Source organism: Peromyscus maniculatus, chromosome 3 (genome assembly GCF_049852395.1).
Source record: "Peromyscus maniculatus bairdii isolate BWxNUB_F1_BW_parent chromosome 3, HU_Pman_BW_mat_3.1, whole genome shotgun sequence".
In the NCBI taxonomy this organism is placed as follows: domain Eukaryota; kingdom Metazoa; phylum Chordata; class Mammalia; order Rodentia; family Cricetidae; genus Peromyscus; species Peromyscus maniculatus.
The window spans coordinates 154423134-154444858 of record NC_134854.1 but is presented as its reverse complement, the minus strand read 5'-3'; the positions used below and the strand labels follow the sequence as shown (position 1 = coordinate 154444858).

Here is a 21725-nt window from a genome sequence, read left to right as displayed (position 1 = left end):
TTCCTCTAAATGAAACTCCAGATACTTGGATGAATGAGTATTTATACCACAGCCAAGGTTCAAGGTCAGTGAGAGGCTCACACAGAATGCACCTTGGGGAGTCTGTGTGGTGGCCTCACCACCAGCTTTCGTGAAGAGCAAATGGAATTCTAGGTGGGATCTCAGCATTTCCAAAGGAAAAAGAGAGGGCAGGGTTTTCTCCCAACTCTGTCTACACCCAGTAGGAAAATGCCCCCACAGCCAGATGAACCCCCCAATCCTCCAGAGAACTGGATATGTAAATTCAGTGCCCCGTCTGAAATAAGATTCACTGGGAGCGGGACAGAGATTCTATCTCAAGAGGGTCAGCACCAAGTCCTACGTTCATCTGTACTTCCTTCCTGGAGTGTCTGGTGCTGGTGACTCACTAGCTACAAAGGAAGACAGAACAAAATCCTCTTATCAGTTTTGTTCACAAATCACAGTGCTCTGGGCAGTCTCTTTCTTCCTAATCTTATATCCCCCTTGGACAGCCCGTGGCAACTCAGGGATGATTCAAGGAACTGGTTCAGATCCTCCGTTTAGAAATAGTTTCTCAGGTGTGAGTTTTCATGCTCAGGGGACGGTCTGAGTGTCACAGATTCTCTGCAGAGGAGGCAGATGGAAATGTACTTTAAAGCTCAGCATCAAAGTCTTCACTTTAGAAGCTGAAAGCCTTCAATCCTTTGCCAGCTCGGCCTTTTTTCGCCATAATTAATTAATGCAGTATTAATTGTGCATGTGTTAGGAGGGTGGCTGAAGGAGGATCATGAGGGTTCTGTGTTGGTCACTGGCTCTGTAAAGCCCAAACCCAAGCGGACAGCATCCAGAGGGAGGAAGACACAGACCACAACAAAAATGAACACGCCCTGAGTCATAAGGGGATTCCCACAAATCGCACAGTTGGGATCAAGCAGTTACCAGAAGCTGCACCTGGATGTAATGCACTGGGCAAAGGGCCAGCTCACAGGCAATTCTCAGGTCATAAGGCGGGCTGGGGTGGGGGATGAGAGAACAGAGGAGCAGGCCTGAGACTGGGCTGCATCGTCCTGGACCGGCATAAGGAAGCACAGCAGAGGCAGTGGAGAATCCCTGCAAGGCACCCGAGCAGGCACCAGTTTCCATCCCATAAAACATCACCTTGTCTCAATCACAGGCATCCCAGAGAAACATCCAGCAGAGCCAGACTCTAGATTTCCATATTTCCTTGCAGGAGAGCATCCTCACACAGTAGTCACAGCACAAGCAGAGGACAATCTCCTGCATCATCGAAATACTACCATCTGCACCAAAATTGGAGGCAGAGCACTGGAAATCCAATGAATGAACACCATACGTGGTGTCTGTAGATAATGCCTGGCAGTTGAGAAGCTCTGTGCTTCTCTGAAGTCAGAATAATATAAGATGTGTGAGTCAGGAAGAAACTTGGGAATCACGGGCTCAACCTCCTTCATTTTACAGATAAACTATTTCCCAGGAGAAGGTACAAACTGTGTCGGGGATGATCTTGCACCATAGCCAAATGAGGCCAGAAGCCCAGAGAACTGACTGGGAGAGCAGCTGCCCTAGGAGTCACCGTACAACGTCCTGGAACAAAGGCCACATGGAGAAACTGAGGCACCAGCACACCAGGTGATGTTCTGAAGCACGTCAGCCGAACACGGACTACGAGAAAGTTCGGTGTCGTGGTTTGTAAATTCAGTGTTACAATCAGCATTCACGCGCCTCACCTTTACAGGTGCTCAGCAGTAACGTGAAGCGGAGTGGTTTCTTTTTAACAGGTGGCAAACTCGTGCACTGGGAACCTCTGTTGGCTTCATTAAATTTTTGTTTCTAACATTCTAAAATTTATACTTGAAAAAAAAAATGTGTGGCAGATAACAGTATACCCACAGGATTGGATCTTCAAATTTATCTGCTTCTAAGTTCAAGAGATTATTTGGTTTGTATCTCTGATTTTATCCCCCTGGGTTTTCTTGTCAGTTGTTTATACCAATCTTGCTTCATTTTTTTTTTCCCTTCAAAAAGAGAAACAAGGAGAGCTTTGATTTTTCTCCTTCTAACCAACAGCTAGAATGAAATAACTAATTAGTTCCTAACACATTTGAGAATTGGGATGATGAAGTGGGGAAAGTCTGGTCTTGGGACAAGATGTAGAGTCAGGTCATGACTTTTCTATCTTCTCTGTGTCCTTGAGGACACAATGTGCCACATTTGGGCTGCAAACGCAGGTGTGAGTATTCAGACTAACTTAGAGGTTCCTGGCACACGGAAGTGCTCTACATATAGCAACGGCTATTAGTCCTGACTGCACACGGCACTGCCACACAGCCCCCTGGACTAGTGTGAGGACTTCAATACAGGTGACCTTGGAATGGCTCCTGGGATGAAGCACTGCTTCTGTATGCTGGCAGTTTGGTTATCATGACAAAACAAAATGAAACAACAAACAAAAATTTAAAATGGTACTTGAGATCTAGGCATAATGGCATTTTCCTGTAATCCCAGTACTTGGTGGGCAGAGGGAGGAAGATTCTAAGTTCAAAGTCATCCTCAGCTACATGAGTTCAAGGTCAGCCTATGCTACAGAAGACCCTGTTCCAAAAAACCAAAGTATGGTTTAATACCCCTCAATACTTGTTCCACAAGCATTTCAAAAACAAAACAATTGTCAAATTTCTCCTTATAAACCTTCACCCTCCTCAGCAAACAGCTGAGTCAGGATTCCAACATCACAGGTTGAGAATTAACTTCTGGTGAGGCCAAGAACCCCCAGCATGTGCTTTCCTCCCCGGGGTCCTCTCTGCATCTACCTTGCATCCACAGCTCTTTAGCAGTATCACAGCTCTTGGTCAGTGGTACCCACCGTCAGTATCTGCAGTATCTAGTTCTATTATTGGAATGCAGTAATGCCAGCTAACAGCTATTAGCATCCATGATCTGGAGGAAGCAGAACGGAGACCAATTTCAAAAGAAAGGGACTTATTCTACCCTCCCAGGCTGGAAGCGGGGATGCGAGGTGGAGGTGGCTGACAGTGCTGGGAGTCTACACTTGGCCATGCGGTCAGAGTCAGGACCAGTGTAAATCCCCAATCTTGCTACCTTGCTTCAGACGAGATTCGTAAAAGAATCCCAAAGCACTCATACTCGGCACAAGCAACTGAGAATCCAAGTTCGCCTAGGACAGCTGGGACACCAGCAACACCACCAGGAGCTTTCTGCTAAAGTCTGCTTCTGGAAGGACACAACTGTCCCAGGCATTCCCACCAGGAATCTCAAGAGTGAGTTACAGAGGCAGGTTCACTTCAAGCACAGAGCGAAATGGGAGAAAATACATGCTGCTTGAGAACAGGAATTTTACCGTATCTGTATAAAGTCAGTTCGCTATTTTTTTTTCTGAGAACGAAGAGGAAGTGGGGAGGTCAGGAGACCATAGGACAAGCTGACATCACACAGGATCATTACCACACCTGCCAGGAGGGCCAACAGATGTGGATGTGAGCCTGCCTACAGTTATATGGGTAGGACTCTTCAATCTGCAGGACCTTAGCCTGTCAAGAGAAGGCCAGAGAATTCCTCAGGATTAGAAAAACCGGAAGGGAGACGGCAGAGAGAAACAGAGTGGAAATGAGGTCATCTTCTGTTGACCAAGTCTCTTCATAAAACTGACTCTCAACGTCTCTTACATCTTTCAACGGTTCTGTTTGCCATAACCCTTCAATGTGGAGTCCGGAATAAATCAGACATCTCTGGGTTCACATATTATGATGGTTAATTATGACTGTTGACTGTATCGAGAACTGTTTGAAGGACCCGAAGTTAGGCGAGAGATGTGATGAAGTTGGAAGGGAGGAAGTCGGGGTGTACTGGATCAAAACACATTGTATGGAATTCTCAAGAAATTAATTAAAATATAGTTGAAATAGAAAAAATTCTTAGGGGACTCATGAGGCACACCTCTGAATGTATCTGGGGGACATTTCTAGACACAATTGCATCAGTAGGGCTCTGATCTAATGGCTGGATGAATCCCTTGACAGATTCTTAATATGATGGCATTACTGGAAGATGGGGAGAAACAGAAGGTGGAGCCTACAGGACAGGGACAGGTGACTGGGGACAATCCCTTGGGACCGCATCTTGCCCTGGCCTCTTCTGTGTGCCTCTTTCTCTGCTTCCTCCCTTCCCCCATGAGGAAATTCCTCCTTCACAGGCTCTCGCTGCCATCATGTTCCACTTCATAACGGGCCCAGAAACAGGGCCAGAGACCCGAAACCGTGAACTGAAACACACTGTTTCTTCTTTAAACTGTTTAAACCATCAGGTAGCTGGTCAGAGCAGCACCAAAGCCCAGGTGACATGCATATTTACCCCCAAAGCACCAGCAGGGACAACCAGCTGCCAGTGTCCTCTAAGTGCCCAGTTCTGGGCAAACCTGATACACAAGAGGTGGCTGTGCTTGCCCTCTGTATCCCATCCCCAAGAGCCAGAGCAACTCTGTGGAAGCTCATGCTGGAGGAACTGCCTTAAATGTACACAGGCCTCACTGCATGAAATGTGAAGTGAAAGAAAAGGTCAATAAACCTCTGGTTATATGTTTAAAAAGAGAGAGAGAGAGAGACATCTATAAATAGCTGCATTTATTGAAGCTGCTTCCTTATCAGGAAGCATGGAGCTAGGAATTAACGTCTGCCTGCATCGGAAATTCTTTCAGACAGCACACCCAAAAAGGAAATTTCCCTTCCAAAGCATCCTGGCTGTTCTGCTGTGGACTGTTGTACTTATTTATTTATTTTTCTCTTTGAGTTATCCGAAGCATCTAAACTGGACCCTTGCGTTGTCCCATGTGCTGCAAGGAAAATTGGGTCTTTGAGCATTTGGATGCACAACGTGGAGGTACCCAAAGGAAGGTTTAAAGAGAAATAAAGATAAAATGAAAAATGTCAGCAGCTTGACCAACTTTGCCAGAAATCAGTGCTGCTTTAAGGCACTGGCTGGGAACCAGCTCTTCCCCATGCCCTTGCCTCAACTCTGGTGGTGATGTCAACACATGTCACAAGCAGTTGTAAGGAGAGGCCACCTCTGGATCACTGAGGAGGGCCAAGGACCCAGCAAGACCTGACAGATCTAAGAAGATGAGAGGGGAAGCCAGGGAATGAGACTACGGTTCAAGACTGAGGGGGTTTGTCAATCATGGGGGCTGCCAGAAAACAAATCCTGCTTCTACTGTGAGTCAAGACAATCATCCTCAGTACTATGTCGGCAAGCTGGGGGTCTTTTCCCTAATGAGAGCAACATCCAGCAACATGCGTCCTTCCCACAGAGTTTGAAAGGGAGGAAGCTGCCTGTTAAGTTGCAGAGGTACCCACAGCAGGCCACTCATGAGCTACTTCCCCTCCCCGTTATCAGATATTATGCCAGTGTTACACATACAAACTCTGACATTTACAAGAACCTCTCATCGGCACATGTTATTAGAAAGTTAGTCTTGGAGAAGCTGAATCCTCTACTTGGAAGACACTGTACTGAGACTGAAGCCCATTCAGACTAATCCTATAACCATGATTTTTATTTTTTCAACGGGAAATCCCAGGAGGCAGTGGTGGCCCCAGTAGCCAGGTTATCTCGGTAAAACACTGCTCAATATGAATCACTGGTTGTGTCTCACTCTAAGAGCTGGTCCTTTAAAACCTTTACATCCAACCCTGCCATTTGGCTGCTGAGATACACTGAATTTCAACCTGATAGCACAAGAAAATGAGGAAAAATGGACAGCACAGCAGCTGGACAGAAACAGAAAGAGTCCTTGTAATGGGACTGCCTGACACATTTCCCTCCTCCTTCTGAAAGGGAGATGCTAGCCTGATGGAGGCTGAGCACCTGTCAATGGCCAAGTGGCATCTCTAGAGCCATGCCTGCCACTGGACCCTCCATCCGCCACTGGGCCCTCCGTCCATCACTGTCCATCCATTTGCAGATTACTTAATTTTCCAGTCTGTATGCTTCCTGTTAAGAAGGCTAAAAGATACCTTGTGAAGCAGAAATCATGCTAGATCCTTTCTGTCCCTTGTGAACCTGGACAAGTCAATTGACTTGAGGCCAGATCAAGAACACTTGCTTACCATCAGATGATTAAGTAATATGTACATATGCCTCTATTTTCTTTATAACACCATAAAATATTAACCATGATTATATTTAGCTCTCATGGCTGTCCCTGCTTTTGAGAACAAGTATAACTTCAAAGTGTATAGAACTGTGGTTCCAGCCAATTAAAACAGAGGCACCACACCCTTTGCTGTGTGCAGGTTCTGGTGGAGTTCACTTGCCATGCAGCTGTCTGAAACCCAGTCTCTCTGCTGAAGATGCAACGCAGCACAGAGGTGGGCAGCGAGGCTCCCACAGGAAGGCAGACAATTAAATTATTAAAAACGCACAAGCAGTCGTAATGTAAGAATTTTAAAGATTCACAAGGAAAGGAAGGAGAGCCAGGGGACTGTTTCTGGTGTCCTGACTCTAGAAAACACAGGGCAGTTATTATGGCTATTTATTAACCCACAACATCATAAACCAAAGCCCTATTAAATATGACGAATGAATCCTGGGTCCAGATGTTTTACTATCAACTCACTGGGACTGAGCAAGGCCAAACAGACAAAGTAAGATGCAAAGTCTTCAGGCAAATGGCATTAATGTCGACCTATGATTAAATGTGATTAAATCAAGTAAACATGAGATGATCATGTTTAACAGAGGTTTAAAAGAAGGCACTTAACTGTTTAGATTCTGCTCTATACATCTGAAACCCATTCATCTTTCTACTGTACAGCCCAGCCTGGACTTCAGTGTTTGAGGCCTGGTACTTGAAGGGCTCCTATGAACATGCTGTGAATCTGTTAAGGTTTGGATCTTTGATCTCTAGAGAGTCATATACCAGAAGCTTGGACACCAGCCTATGATATTATTAGAAGGTGGGGCCTAACAGAAAGAAGCTAATGACTGGAAGGAGCTATGGGACCCCGGGTCCTTCCCTTTCCCGCTCCCTGTCTCCGTCTTTGCTTCTTGGAAGCCATTACCTTATCATGGTGTTCTGCCTTGCAGTGGGCAGTCGGTGGCCACAGATTACAGACTACAGAAGCATGAACCAAAATAACATTTTCAACCTCCTATTTGCTCAGACATCTGGTCATAGGGATGCAAACCCCACAGAGCAGCCTCTCCTGGGAGTACAGTGGTAGCACCTTGCTGCGCCTCACTTCCTAGCAAGGTGACAGAAGGTAGCTTTCCAGCAGACTAATTAAGTCTCTCCTTCACAGGGTAAGCCCCGCCCCCCAGGAGAACAGGGAAAAGACCTTCCTTTTCCAGACAATGATGAGGGCCAACTGTGAACCTGACCCAGCACCCCTGGGGTCCCTCAAGGGTTCTCCCATCTAGGAAGGATGGTGCTCAGGACAAAGCAGGTCACTTGTTTTTCGTGGCCTGCTATGACTATTTCCCAGTCCTCTCACCCTCGGGCTTATAAACAGTTCAGCACACTTTAGGGAAGGAGGAAGGAGACGAGGAGGGCAAGCATGCCCTTTCTATCCTCTGCACAAACATTATCCGTCCTCCAGTAAACAGGGAGGTCAGCAGCAAGACTACTAAACAGCATGCAGTTGTGGGCAGAGGACCAAGGTGACAGGGACTCTCCCGCCAAGGCCTGTATGGCCCCTGCATCTCCTTTCAGGGCCTCCGAACCATCACTTAACACTTGCGTCATTTACCGCTTCGCTTTCATCACATCTGCAAACAAAAGGCAAAGCCCCTCTTTTTACCTCTCCAGGCTGGGGCTTCAGTTTAGACTTGTGTTTGTGAACACAGTGGTGAGGCTCTGTGAGAATCCCAGCTATCAGATAGATTCCTGCCCTCCCCGTTTCCAAATCTTACTTATTTAAGAATGAGAGAAGAAAAGAGAGTTAAGAGCGAGGTTTAGCTGGAGATCAAGATAAACAGCAAGAAGAAGCTACTGGGAGCAATACTAGCCTGGTACTTCTTTTAAAACAGGCCTCTGAGAACGCTCCCAACCTCGCAATACCATAAATGTCCTGCTGCTGTCCCGGCTCTCATATTCTTCCCCGTACTTTCCACGCACATTCTACTGGGAATTGTCTGGAATCCCAGATCAAAACAGCAGTAACTTAATTCCCTTGCTATTTTTTTTAAGGTTCGGAAACTCAGCTGGGATGCATCTTCAAGTGTACGGCCCAACTCCACAGAGTCAGAGACCACTGAGTTCCTCAAATACAGTAAAGGGTAGGCAATCCTGGCCTAGAAGAAGGAGGAGGGAAGCTGGGCTAGCTCGCCTGGAAAGCCCCGGCAGAGGGCAGACGGCAGGAGCCTGGGAACCTCTACTTCTAGAGGATTCATTCCAGATGTTGAAACCAACCATGACACAGCAGGGCTCCTGCAGACTACCACAGGAGAGCTATCACTTAAGCTGGACTGCCACAGCTGAGACATTCAGGCAAAACCACTGACTGCCCTAGCATGAATCCATAATTTACTGATTATCCCCCAGGCCGGCAGTAATGTGCTACAACTCCACAGTGGGTAATTATCTTGGTGAGCATCCATTCAACCATCCAACCATCTGTCTGTCCATCCGTCCATCCATCCATCCAACCATCCAACCGTCCATCCATCCATCCATCCATCCAGGGGTGACACATGAGTTCTTCAGCAACAGAACAATAGTTCAGAGAATGGGTTCCAGTCACAAACCCATTCTGGGGCCACATCAGTGCAACTGGCCAAGCAGCAACCCTAAATTTACTCATTCGGGTGAAATATATAGGTTAAACACATAGCTGCACAGTGGCATAAAGATTAAGAATCTAAGATGCAGGATTAGACAAGACTGAATTTGAATCTTGACCCTGCCATACTACTAGTTCTGTGACCAACACTGAAAAATTACTTAAATTCTTGAAGCTTTGAGCTAGGGATAAAGCTCTGTGGTTGAGTGCCTGACTAACACGTGCAAGGTCCTGGATTTGACCCCTAGCATTGACAAAAAAATAAAATAAAAATCTGTAAGCCTTTATGTGTAACATGGAGACAACCTTTATGTATGGTATGGAAAGAAGCAGAAAAATCTATCTTTACAAATATTAAAGTGAAACTGAAATAAATAATTTATATATACAAGACTTTATATAGTGTCACAATAATTAGTAGGCATTATTAATTCTGTTTGTTTGTTTTGAGACAGGGTCTCTCTATGAGCCCTGTCTGTCCAGGAACTCAATCTGTAAACTAGGCTGGTTTTGAAGTAACAGAGATTTACCTGCTTCTGCCTCTTGGTGCTGGGATTAAAGGCATGAGCCACTGCGCCCAGCTTATTAATAGTTATACTGATAGTGTGCTGCAGTTGGTGACATGCTGGGAGGCAGGAGAGGTGGCTCAATGAGGAAACTCCTTTTCTGCCTTCTCAAGGAGAGACTAAGTATTGATAAGGAAAGACAGTTCTAGGTAAGGATGATGGTGGCGGAGATGAGATCTGCCATCTTTAAAGAAATAAGAACTTTTAAAAGTGCTCTCATTTCCAAAACCAAACATGAAGGAAAGAAAAATTGAAATAAATGACCAGCTCACAGCTAAATGGCAGAGCAAGCTCAGAATGAAGATCCAATTGCCAGTTCAGTCTGCTTGTTAGCTTGCTAGGCTCTTTGTTTTTCTGTGGTAATTTCTACAGCAAGGAGCTCACGTATGTTCAAAGGTGGCCAGAGGCTTACCAAGGGGTTAGGATCCCTCCCGGGGGTATAAATATAAGAACAGAAATAGTATGAGGAAAAGTCACCCTGTTTGGGATAACTGTAATTTTTAAGCTCCGTGGAAGCAGGGGATTCTGCTTTCTGCATCTCTGTACCTGGGGTACCTAGGACAGTACCTGGCAGAGCACAGGCTGCCACTAATGACTGGCAAAATAAGTAAGTGAGATTTGGTAGAGGTGTTCTGTCTGCATGGCATGAGTATGCTCTACCCGAGGTGAACAGTCCTGAAGTAAATATCCTGGTCACAGACGACGTCTGGAGGCAAATTTGCTATTGCTCGCTCTTTCTTTTCCGGTTCTGTCTGCTCTGCTGGTGCCGCAACACTCCCACTTCGTAAGAGTGACCCTGCCCGCAGCTCTGCAGACACAGCCTCTGCTGTGCAAGATCACCATGCAGGGTGCAGTGGAAGATGAAGCTGTGCCTTTTACCTCCCTGCTCAAGACATGAGGCAGGGCTGTCTGCATCACAGGAAGCCACACTTTCTAAACACTGGCGGAGGAAGGGAGGATTCCAGTGCTCTCAAAGCCCCAGAGGGATGCCAGCCATCATCCTTACTGTAAGCAGAAGGGATGACCCAACAGTACTGTCCGAGATCCACCCCACCCCCCAACGCAAATCATGCATCCCCTGTCCCCAGTTGTCCCCTGCTCTCAACAAGCCATCTTCTGAGGAGGGACAGATAAAGAAAGTAGGACAACCTGGGGACCACTATTATGCCAAGGGACAGTAAGCATGACTATTTGATATTCGAGACATTTTAAGCTCTGTAGAAGCAGGAAATTCTGCTTTCTGCATCTCTGTACCTGGGGTACCTAGGCTTTGCATAGGCCTAATGCAACCTCAGTGCTCTTTAGAACTTGGGCATGTGCCCTTCAGGCAACATTCAAGGCAGAAAAACTGGCATTTTCTTGGACACAGTGATGAGGGTGGGAATCAGGTGACTCGTTTTCTCTGGATGCTCCAGTCACATTTTATCCCCTGGGCTAGGTACCAGCAGATGAGGAGCAGCCAAAAAGGACACAGCAGGGCTCAGTGCTTTGGAGACTGACACTGGTCACACAGGCAGGCATGTTGGTTCCAATGCTCTACCGAGAGACGCAGTTGAAGACTGAGGTGGAAGGGGATGGAAGGAAAAACAGGGGTGACCTGGGGGAGAAGGGTGAAGCCATTGAGGCAAAGTATGGCCAAGAGAAGGGAGAGAGGGAGGAGTAGATGAGCGAAGACAAAGGAAAGACATGTGACAATACATAGAAGTGAGGGGAAGAAAAGCAGCCAGGGTACGGAGAAACGGAGGGGAGAGGGACCCTAGAGAAGGGAAGGCTGTGGCTTAGAAACGAAGTGGGGGTCACGGGAGGGGGGTGGCGTGGCAAGCAAAGGTGCTTTGCCAGGCAAGCCTAAGCCTGAGTTCACGCCTCCTCGGAACCAACGGTGGAAGAAGAGAGCCAGCTCCCCAAAGATGCCCTCCGATCTCCACATATGTACCTTGGCACACACCCCAACACAATGCTTCCCCTCTACACACACAAATAACTTTTAAAAGCAATGAGTCTGAATCTACAACTGGATAAAAGAAAATATGAAGCTGGAGTAAGTATGAATTTAGAGATAAAAACTTCGAGGGGAAAAACAACAACTCATTTAGCCTCCTAGATTACATTAACTCTGTCATATGATAGGCATTTCTAGCTTTTTTTCCCCTGCAACGTCCTTATCAGATACGAATGAAAATATTCAGAAATTAGGGACAAGAATCTCAAACTTCTCAAAGCCATTACGAGGTGAGGGTCAAAGACTCCAGGACAGCTGGCCAAGTCCCATGAACACCATCTCAGGCCCAGAGCTTCTCCTTGGGATCCACCGGGCTCAGCATTCTGTCGGTTCTTCCCCTTCCCAACTCCCAACCCTCAAAGGCAAACACTCACGCAGGTGCGCTGGCAGGTGGATCGAGTCTTCCTCCATCCTGAGCGCTCGAGGCACTGGAACATGAAGTGGAGTGGAGGAACCGTAGCTTGCCACTGGACTCTCCGGAGGTGTGTATGAAATTCGTTCCTGCTGTTAGGAAAAGGGGAGGGAGAAGAGAAAATGAAATGTTGCAATGGAGGTGTGAAACTCTGAGCAAAAGGCAGGAGGGACATGTGGGACGTCAGCCTGCCCAGAGATCCCTACCAGAGGTGTCCAACCTTCTGAAGTCACAACATGGCCCTGCCATCCACGACTGTGTTGAGCCACACACAGTTACCCTGGGATATATGCAGCCCACTGGCATCAGATTAGACAAAGCCCTCCAGTAATACCACTTTTTAAATACCTTCCATTTTTTATTTTAAAAATAAAACAAGCAAACAAAAAACACTGTAAAGGTTAAAAACTGGGCTTTTGGACTCAGGTCGACAGGTGCCACACCAGTGGTTTGTCCCCAGAATAAGGAGGGGCAGGGTGAGCAAGTGAAAAGAAGAGGTCTAAGAGTCATTTTTCAAAGCAACTCCCCAACATTATTTTCCCAAGTCACAAACTGAATGTCACCAATGCATTCAAACCATGCTTCCTTGTCTCTGGCAACGTCCCCAGCTTCTAATCAGAGTATGATTTTATACTCGAATCCAGCAAGAGTGAGCTATCCCAGTAAGCGAGAAGATGATGATTTCTAAGTCCAAAGACTAAGATCTAGATTTGTTTTTGGTCTGCTTTTCTGAGAAATGGTCTCCTATAGCCCATGCTGGCCTCCAACTCACTATTTGGCCAAGGCTGGCCTCCAAATCCTAATACTTCTGCTTCTATCTTCTGAGTGCTAAAATTACATACATGTGTGACCATGGCTGTTTTTTCAGTGCTAGGGACTGAACCCAGAGCTTCACACATGCTCATCAACTGCTTCGCCAACTGAGCTATAGCCCCAGATGATGTAATTACATTTTCTATCACTATCTCACTGTACCAAAACCACAGCCCCAAACAGCCAATGTTGAAAAGTCTTTCCTTCCAAATCTACATGAGCGAGCATCCCCTTGCTCCTTCCTCCTCCCTATCACAAGCAATTACTTCCTTTCTCTTTGAAGTAGTCCAAAGGTCTTTTAAAAACTATTTGACAATAACTAAAGATACTTGTCAACCGACAAAGAGATGATGTGTGGGGCTACAAGAGATCCACCCTTCAACTTCAAACAGTCAGTATTTGCTAGATCAATTAAAGCCAACCGAGTGACCGGAGAAGTGTTGTTATAACAGTAACTTGAAAACAACAACTGTGTTCAGCAAGAGCAGCTCCAATCTCCGTACCAATAATCAGCCTGACTTGCAGTCCACCTCGAAATCTAACTTCCAGTGGTGCCTGTGATTTAGCTGGACAAACAAAAGTGAGAAATACAAGGGCCAAAAATAAGCTTGGAGGAAAGATCAGTACGTCGCTATGAAAATACAGTTCAGGAGCAATAGCAAATTCTAGATTAAGGTGAGGCAAGGAGGGCTTGGCCAGGTGTGCATACTTGTAATCCCAGTACTTGAAAGGAAGATACAAGAAGTTCAGAAAGGCCAGCCTGGGCTATATAAGACTGCCTTAAAAAAATAAAATAAAAAGAGGGTCCTTACATTTTGGAAAGACAGGTCTTTAATACTGTATATTTCATCAAATAGGTAAGGCAAAGGAAGGGAAAGCCAGGAGTCCCCTTGGCCCTGTAGCCAAAGTCAAGCTTTTCTTCTGCTCAGAGCCTGGAAAGTTTGGTGGTGGGGATGGTAGATTTCCATTTTAAATGAAAATACACATATTATAGTTTCCAGATGGAATCACCATACCTTGCCTAAAGCATCTAAAGGAGTATCTATTTAAACATGTATCATTGAACGATCCTGTAAGTTCTCAATCCAAGGCAGGTCCACAGACCTAAACTGGACTTCTACATGTCTCAAGATATAAAACATCCAATTTCCCTTTTTAAAAAAACAAAACAAAACAAAACCCCGGGACACTGAATATTTAAGGCAATTCTAACAGACAGATAAGTTACTCTTTTTGGTGTTTGCGTGTTTGCTTTGGGGCCATGTGGGGTAAGAGAGGCAAGAATTGCGTATATGAGAAGCACATATTAAATCTGGAGAGGGTTCCCCCATCCCAGGTGCAAATAAGTTTTTGAGCATTTCAAGCACACTATCATGACGTCCGTCATCTAATAAATTCTCTATACTCCTCGAATAAGCCCCCAGTCTAATCACATCTACATATCAATGGTTAGCATCATTCCCAGAAACAGCTTCGTTTTGTTGTGTTTTTTACATAAGCGAGACTACTGATGGAGAAGCCTGGTACAGTCGACGGATCTTCAGATGGAATGGCACGAGGGTGAGGGGAAAAAAAAAAAAGAAATGGTGTTTCATAATATAATGACTTCTGTGTCAAAGCCAAGACTCACAAGAACCTTACGCTTGTCTGTTAAGAGAGGAGACCACTTATGGTGGATGTAACTGCCACCATCAACACTGCCAGACCCTGTAGTACACAGCTTGACACTTCTAGTAAAAGACAACCTTGGTCTCGGGGGGGAAAAAAAAAAAAAAAAAAAAAGGAGACCACTTCATTCCAGTCTCCTACCACGCAAGTTTCTACTTTGCATTGTGGGAGATTTAACATCAGCCCACAACCAGGGTCTGGCTGGGTGTCACCTTCATAGTGCATATATTCCTGACTATTTCATCATTGCACTGTGCCTTTGGCGTACTGTGGTTGCTTTGTAAGTGGCCATTTCTACAAAGTTCCTGGCCTCCCAACTACACTGATGGAGCATGCTTCAGTGCTGGTCCTGGGACTACGAGCAACAATCCCTGTCCATAGGGTTAGATGGAGACATACTCTTGCATGATGAGATCTACCAGCAACAAGCTAGAGCCTGAATGGTTGTAGAACATGACTGGGAAGCTGTAAGCTAAGGTCAGGAAGCCCTTTGTGAAAGGTTCAGTGAACACACCCATCCACCACAGGGGAATTGCTACTTTGACCACAAGGGGAAAAGGCCAGCTGTGCTTTTCAGGGCCTTGAGCAACCCATGGGCAGCAATGATTACCTACTGGACCCCTGGGTTTAGTGGCCTTCGGAGACCCTGGGAGACTGTTACCTGGTATGTGGGCTCTTTTCTGAGAAAAACAGAACAAACATCTGGGAACACCACACTGAAGACTTAATGTACTCTGTCTAACTTCTAGCCTGATGCACTCAATATCTATCCTGGCCCATGAGCAGCTACCAGCCACTAGAAAAAGTAGGCACGACTATCTCAGAGACATCTAGACAGAGGGACTTAAAGGGGACTCACACCCAACATTCTAAATCAAGTAGCTCCTTTTATTCTCACCCCTGCTATTCCTCTTGTTTATCAAAAGAAAAGGTGTCTAGAGCAGTAACTGTTGGCTCATTTACCTCTAAAGAAAACTGCCAGCCAGGTGAAAACCAAAGGCACTTTAATACCGGGAGCACTAAGGATTTTTCCCAAGAGGACTGTAAACATGGCCCTAATTAAATTAAATTGTATAGACAGTAATATTAATGCATTCAGGTATTGTAAAGAATAAGCCAAGGATGGAAGTCAATGCTGTGATTAAACATGCTGTGATGTGGGTGCGCTATTGCTTAGATGCTGGGAGTCGGAAGGATGCTGCTCTCAAATTTGCAGACACAACCTACCACGCCAAGTTGGACAAAAGGGAAGTGCTGTGATTTCTGATGGGAACTGTAATATCCATGAGGACTGAAGAAGAAGGTACAAAGAACTCCGTAAGGCAAAGAAAAGCGGAAACGGCTGAAGGCAGGGGCTGAAATGTAAATTTCACTAACCATTATAGAAAGCTTTTTAAAATGGATGTTCCCGTAAGAACAACTTACTGAATTTGAAATTATTTACATCTCCCTTTAATGCAATCTAAAGCATGAAGGGTTAATGAAAGGTACCAATTTTATTCTGCTTATTTTTAACCTGGGAACTTGAAACGTCTGTGTATAAGAGCTCACTCATCTTCACGTCCACTGCCCTGCCCTCAGGCCACATTTTCTAGAAGGGTCAAAAGCACAGAATTATTAATACCATGAGCATCTCCCCTCTTCTGAATTATTCAACATAGAGGTCTGTAAATTATGAGGACCCCTCTGGTCTATTCACATACTTGTCCTTACACTATGATTGGTACAGGCTGAAGGGCTGGGTTAGAGCCTACTATTAGTCAAATACCTTCTGGAAATATAAACAAAGCATTTTTAATTTTTTATTTATTTATTTGGTTTTTCAAGACAAGGTTTCTCTTTGTAGTTTTGGTGCCTATCCTGGATCTCACTCTGTACACCAGACTGGCCTCAAACTCAGAGATCCGCCTGGCTCTGCCTCCTGAGTGCTGGGATTAACCACCGCCACTGCCACCCGGAGTTAGACAAAGCATTTTGTGAATGAAGGACAACAGATAAAGCCAGTGTTCTTGTACAAAGATGGTTAACGAGTTATTTCAAAAAGCTTAGATGTCCTTGATTGAGGAATTCTTTCTAGAGACTGCTTCTACAACATTGTAATTGCCAAGATGTATTTCCAATTTGGTTTCTGAAGACTGCGTGGAAAGTCCTGAGGAGTGTCCTGGGACTGAAGGGTGACTGTTTCCTGGAGTTATGGTAAGAATTCCACCACAGGCACCTCTCAGCTCCTGCTTGTTACTCTCCCACCACAACAATGAACATTGCAATGCAGATAAGATGTATAAGGTCTCTCAAAGTTAGGGGGAATGCTAATGCTTGTCCTGTAACCAACATCAACAGATTTCACAGAACAAATCCCTCCTCTGACAAGGTATGTTCCCTGATTACTAAACAAGCAGGAGTACTCAATGTGATGGTTAATGGCATCTCAAATGCCAACTCAATGAGCTCTAGAGTCAACTGGGAGATGAGCCCGTAGGTAACTAGGTAACTAGGGCAACTGAGGTGGGAAGACCAGCCTACTGTGGGTGGCACCATTCCCTGGGTTGTGATCTTGGACTAAACAAAAAGGAGAAAGTAGGATAAGCACACGGACACTCTTTTCGCACCGTGGATGCAACGGAACCAGCTGCCTCACCCTCCTGCTGCCATGATCTCCCTGTCATGATAGACTCTCCATGGAACTGTGAACCAAACTGTGAAGCAAAACAACCTTTGTTAAGCTGCTTTTCTGTCAGGGTATTTTATCCTGGCTGCAAAATTCAAGATTGGTAGTATTGGCTTTCACTAAATACGCTTTTCATAAGCATGCTTCTATTAACAAGCCATTATCTATACATTATTTGTTTTGTTTTTGTTTTTTGGTGTTTTGTTTGTTTGTTTGTTTGTTTGTTTTTCGAGACAGTGTTTCTCTGCGTAGCTTTGGAACCTGCCCTGGAACTCACTCTGTAGCCCAGGCTGGCCTCGAACTCACAGAGATCCACCTGCCTCTGCCTCCCGAGTGCTGGGATTAAAGGCGTGCGCCGCCGCCGCCGCCGCCGCCGCCGCCGCCGCCGCCGCCGCCGCCGCCGCCGCCACCACCTGGCACATTATTTTTTTAAAAACAGCTAAATAAAAATCTACCTGCACCATTCTCTAAGCATTTGGCATTACATAGGCAATAAAAACCTAAACTAACATATTCCCCAAACATCTATTTCTTCACTTGCTAAAAATATAAAAAAAATTCATTATTTTGTCCAACCCAAAAATCAGTGTGATAAACTCAAAGAACTTGAGAAATAAGCACATGCAGCTATGGATATTATTTTTGGACTGCCCCCAGAAAGAAACTATATGCCCCAGAGTCTGAGCTTAGAGGAGATCATCATAGATATCCAGATACACATGAGTAGTAAAGCTGAAAAGCACATGAAGAAGTGAAGTTATGGTGAGTTCTTCTCCTCCCAGGAAGGGTTCAGGAGACTTCTAAAACCAAGAGCCCAAGTGCTTCTTGGTACCCAGGCCCTTCCCATGAGAAACATCTATCCGGACGGACGGTCATTTGACAGCCCAAGTCGTGTCTGGTTTTTAACACTCGCTTGCAGGATACATATCAGTGTCTCGGGGAAGACAAAAGGGAGTTCCCTGTGGAAAGGAACGTGGGTGGGAACCACATTCCTGGTCTCTGAAGTTTCCTCCCCAAGCTACCCTGATGGCCCAGGCTGCCCTAGGAAGAGGGTGCGCCAGACAGCCACACACTCAGCTAGCTAGCAGGGCTCTTCCCTGGAACTAGGCTCTGCCAGTCTGAAGGAGAGCCGTTTTCTCTGGAAGTCTATGAAGAGGGACAAAACAGGTGGCTCCTTGGCCGCCCCCCTCCCCCAGTTTCATCCTAAAATCAGAAGACAATGCACTGCATCTGTCAAACGGATACAGTTAAATCCCATCGCCCTCAACCTTCCTTTTATCCACACTTATCGTCTCTGCACAGTGGGGTTATAAAGGAAAGGGGGAAAGTATATTAGTACTAAGCCCTGTAACCAAGCCTTGCACTAAAGCGTCACTGAGATGGTTCTCTCTCTAACATTAAGAATTCCTTCAGTGTTCAGTGAGTCTAGGCCGATACTTGGCATTATGAATTAAGCAACTCATAAGTTCTTGGGTTTCTAGAATTTATATTCCATGGTGGGGCTACGGGTGTAGCTCTGTGGTAGAGTTTACCTGACACATACAAGGTCCTGGGTTCAAGCCCCAGTGCCGCAAACCATCATCAACAACAGCAACAAAGGAAAACAACAATAAAAAGAAAAACAATGCCGTATCAATCTGCCCATAAAAACATATGAACACTTATACACATACATCTCGGAATATAAATATAGCTGGAAGATACACTTCAAAAATCCAGGAAGCATTAAGGGAAGCTGTGTGCTCCTCTGGGGTTGTTTCACTTCAACCCCACAAGAAGGCTGCCAGGGAGGTATCCTGACCTCCAATCCACAGTGGGGGACCTGATCTGAAGATTGTAAGGCTTAACTAAGCAACCTGTTCAGTCACCAACTTGGGAGATGGCAGAGCTGGGGATGTGGGTGCAGGCTGGTCTAACTCCCCTCCACTGAGCTGCTTCTAACCAAGAGGAGCTCCAAGAAACTGCACTTAAGTGCCGTTGCCCAATGAATAACGGCTTTGTAGCTGAAGAGGAGCCCTGAGAGGTAAGCTGCGGCTGTACCAAGTGCAGTGTCCTTGGGGTGGCTCCTTGCTTTGCGCCTGTCCTCAGTTCTCAGGGGACACCAGTGACTCATACGACAGAACTGTCAAAGCCTAGGTACCCACCTTCCTAGGCCTGCAATGTGTCTTACGGGCAGTAAGTAAATGAATTTGACTAACACAGAGTATGCATGTCTGTTTGTCCCCATATGGCCTCTGCACAGGAGCAGCTATTAGAATTCATACAGGGGTGTATGTTTACTTTGAGACAATCAGTAGGGCCAGCGAAGCATCTACAGATTGCTTGTGTGTTTAATTGCTTTACGCTGTATAGAAATCTCATCTTGGTTACTGCCGGGCAAAAATATCTTACTTTTTATCTCTAACGTTTTCTTTAACAACAAGAAACCATTTCTCTTACTCAATTCTTTCCACTTCTTCAAGAACAGCAAGTGTAAATATGCAGATGAGATTAAAAAAAAAAAAAGTGAGGAAAGGACCCTATCAACACTGTCATGGTACAACAGGAAGATCTTATGCCAGGAGGAGGTAAGTCTGCCCTCAGAAATCACGGTGGACATTGTCCAGAGAAGGAGACTCCTTCAAGGGCCTGGAGATGGACACTGCTAAATGAGGAGGCAAGTCAGCAAGGACATGCGTGGTCAGTGGCCAGCCGAACCTTTAAGTCTTAGGGGATCTTTCGGTATCAGAGGGTGAGTATAAGACGGAATGGAGGATTCCTAGTGTATCCGTCAGCATTCCATCACTGTACCAAGTACTGGAGGCAGCTGATGTATGAAAAGGGAAGAGGAAAGGCTTGTCTTGGCCCTCAGTTTGAAAGGCTCCAGCCTGTGATCAACAGGCCTTGTCTGTTGGTCCAGCTCTGGGTCCAATCTCTCCTTCCCTTTCTTCTCTCCTTTCCTCCCTCCCTCTCCCTCTCTAAAAAGATTTGTTTATTTTTATTTTATGTGAGAGTGTTCTACCTCATGTGCACATCTGGTGCGCACAGAGGCCAGTGGAGGGCATCAGATCCCAGAGAACTGGAATTACATACAGATGGTTGTAAGCCACCATGTGTGTGCTGAGAATCAAACCCAGGTCCTCCAGAACAGCCACTGCTCTTAACCACAGAGGCATCTCTCCAGTCCCTATGTCTCCACTGCTTAAAAGGGACATTTTACCTCCCAGTAGTGCCACTCTGGGGCCAAGCCCTTGGAAGATACTTCTTCAAACTGAAACAATAGCAACTGTATACTTAGGAGGCAGATCCCGTAACACAGACCTGAGCACTAGGGAGTAAGGACCTGCCAACAGCTCCAGTATCCACGTGTGTGGGATTGCTTCCTCTAAAGCTGACTGAAGCTGAGACAGGGAGGTTTTCTAAACAGCCTTCCCCAGGCACTGGGGGCTCACACAAGTGCTTTATAATTCCAAGATACTGTTTTGATACAACCTGAGACTCTCCGGTAAGTCAAAGCTTGTTAACAACAGTGTAGGTAAAAGCAGCCCCAACTACAACATGAACACTAATTATATCCACTTGTCTATCAATTAGACCCTGAGGATGTACTGGATACAATGTTTAAAAGCCGGAACTTCTAGAGTAGGGTACCAAAGTCAAAAAACCAAAAACAAACAAACAAAAAAAACCTCAAATACATTTCTTTATTGTTCTAATTTTAAAATATTTTAATTAAGATCCTTTCCACTCCTGAGATGGCATGAAATTCTTTCCTTTCTTTTTCTTTCTTTCTTTCTTTCTTTCTTTCTTTCTTTCTTTCTTTCTTTCTTTCTTTCTTTCTTTCTTTCTTTCTTTCTTTTTACTTTTCTGAATTTCTTAGATATTTCTGACATGAATAGCAAGCAGCAGCTAAAGCTGGGATTCCTTTTAATGCCAGGTTGTGGTTTCCAGGGAGGACTATGGAGCCAGCCCAGCTCTCTGGATGCACGGATGGCTAGCTCATTTGGCCAGGTCCCAGCATCATGCACATGCAAGCAAGGTTACAAGCTTCAGACCTGGACAGGAAAATTAAATTCATGCCATTCCCAGCCCTAGACTGCACTCTAGTCCCAGCTACGATGCCATGATTGCTTGCAGCTGAGAACAGAAGAGATTGGCAGGTCGTTGCATGGCTCCTGGAAATGCCATAAAAATGTGTGTGCACTCAGAGTGCGCCAGCAGCACTGTTCAGTGTAGGAAAGGTGAGCATTTCCACTTACATAGAACCACTGAGTGCTACCTCAGGGAGAAATTAAGTTTCGATGTTGGAGTTACCCAGAGATGCCCCTGAGCTTTGGATCCACCGTTTCAAAGAAGGTCACTAAATTCTTTCTTCCCTGCTATGGACGCAGAACGAACAGGTACTTAAGTTAGCAGCAGCCTGTACCCTGGGTACAACACAGTGGCCAAGTTCAGCTACCATATTAGCTGCTTTCTCCTCCATTAATGCTATTGCCTTTAATGGTTTGGCTATTACAATTAGCCAATCTGCACAGTCCCTGCCTGGGGCTAACAAGTAATGAACTGAGAGAGTTGCTATTTACTTGTATCGGGGGCGCCATTAGAGAGGCTTCTCAATTTCGTCCCACAAATGAGAAAAGACCTTCCAGGCATGTGCCACTGCCACATGATAGCCCCTGCGAATCACTCACTGTGCCACTGGTGTGGGCGCTACCCTGGGACTCACAGCATCGGAAACCTGGGCTGAGGTAAGTCCAAGGTCAGCCGCTTGCAGACCGCTTAGACACCAGTGCAGTAACTATGCATC

General features: G+C 45.7%; 1 protein-coding gene across 1 annotated transcript in view; it reads right to left on the bottom strand.

Annotated features, from left to right (window-relative positions):
• The window catches only part of Etv6 (ETS variant transcription factor 6), a 237585-nt gene that overhangs the window by 123080 nt on the left and 92780 nt on the right, over positions 1-21725 (bottom strand). Inside the window, 1 exon segment of the mRNA XM_006976544.4 lies at positions 11753-11882. Coding sequence (XP_006976606.3) covers positions 11753-11882 — 130 coding nt within the window.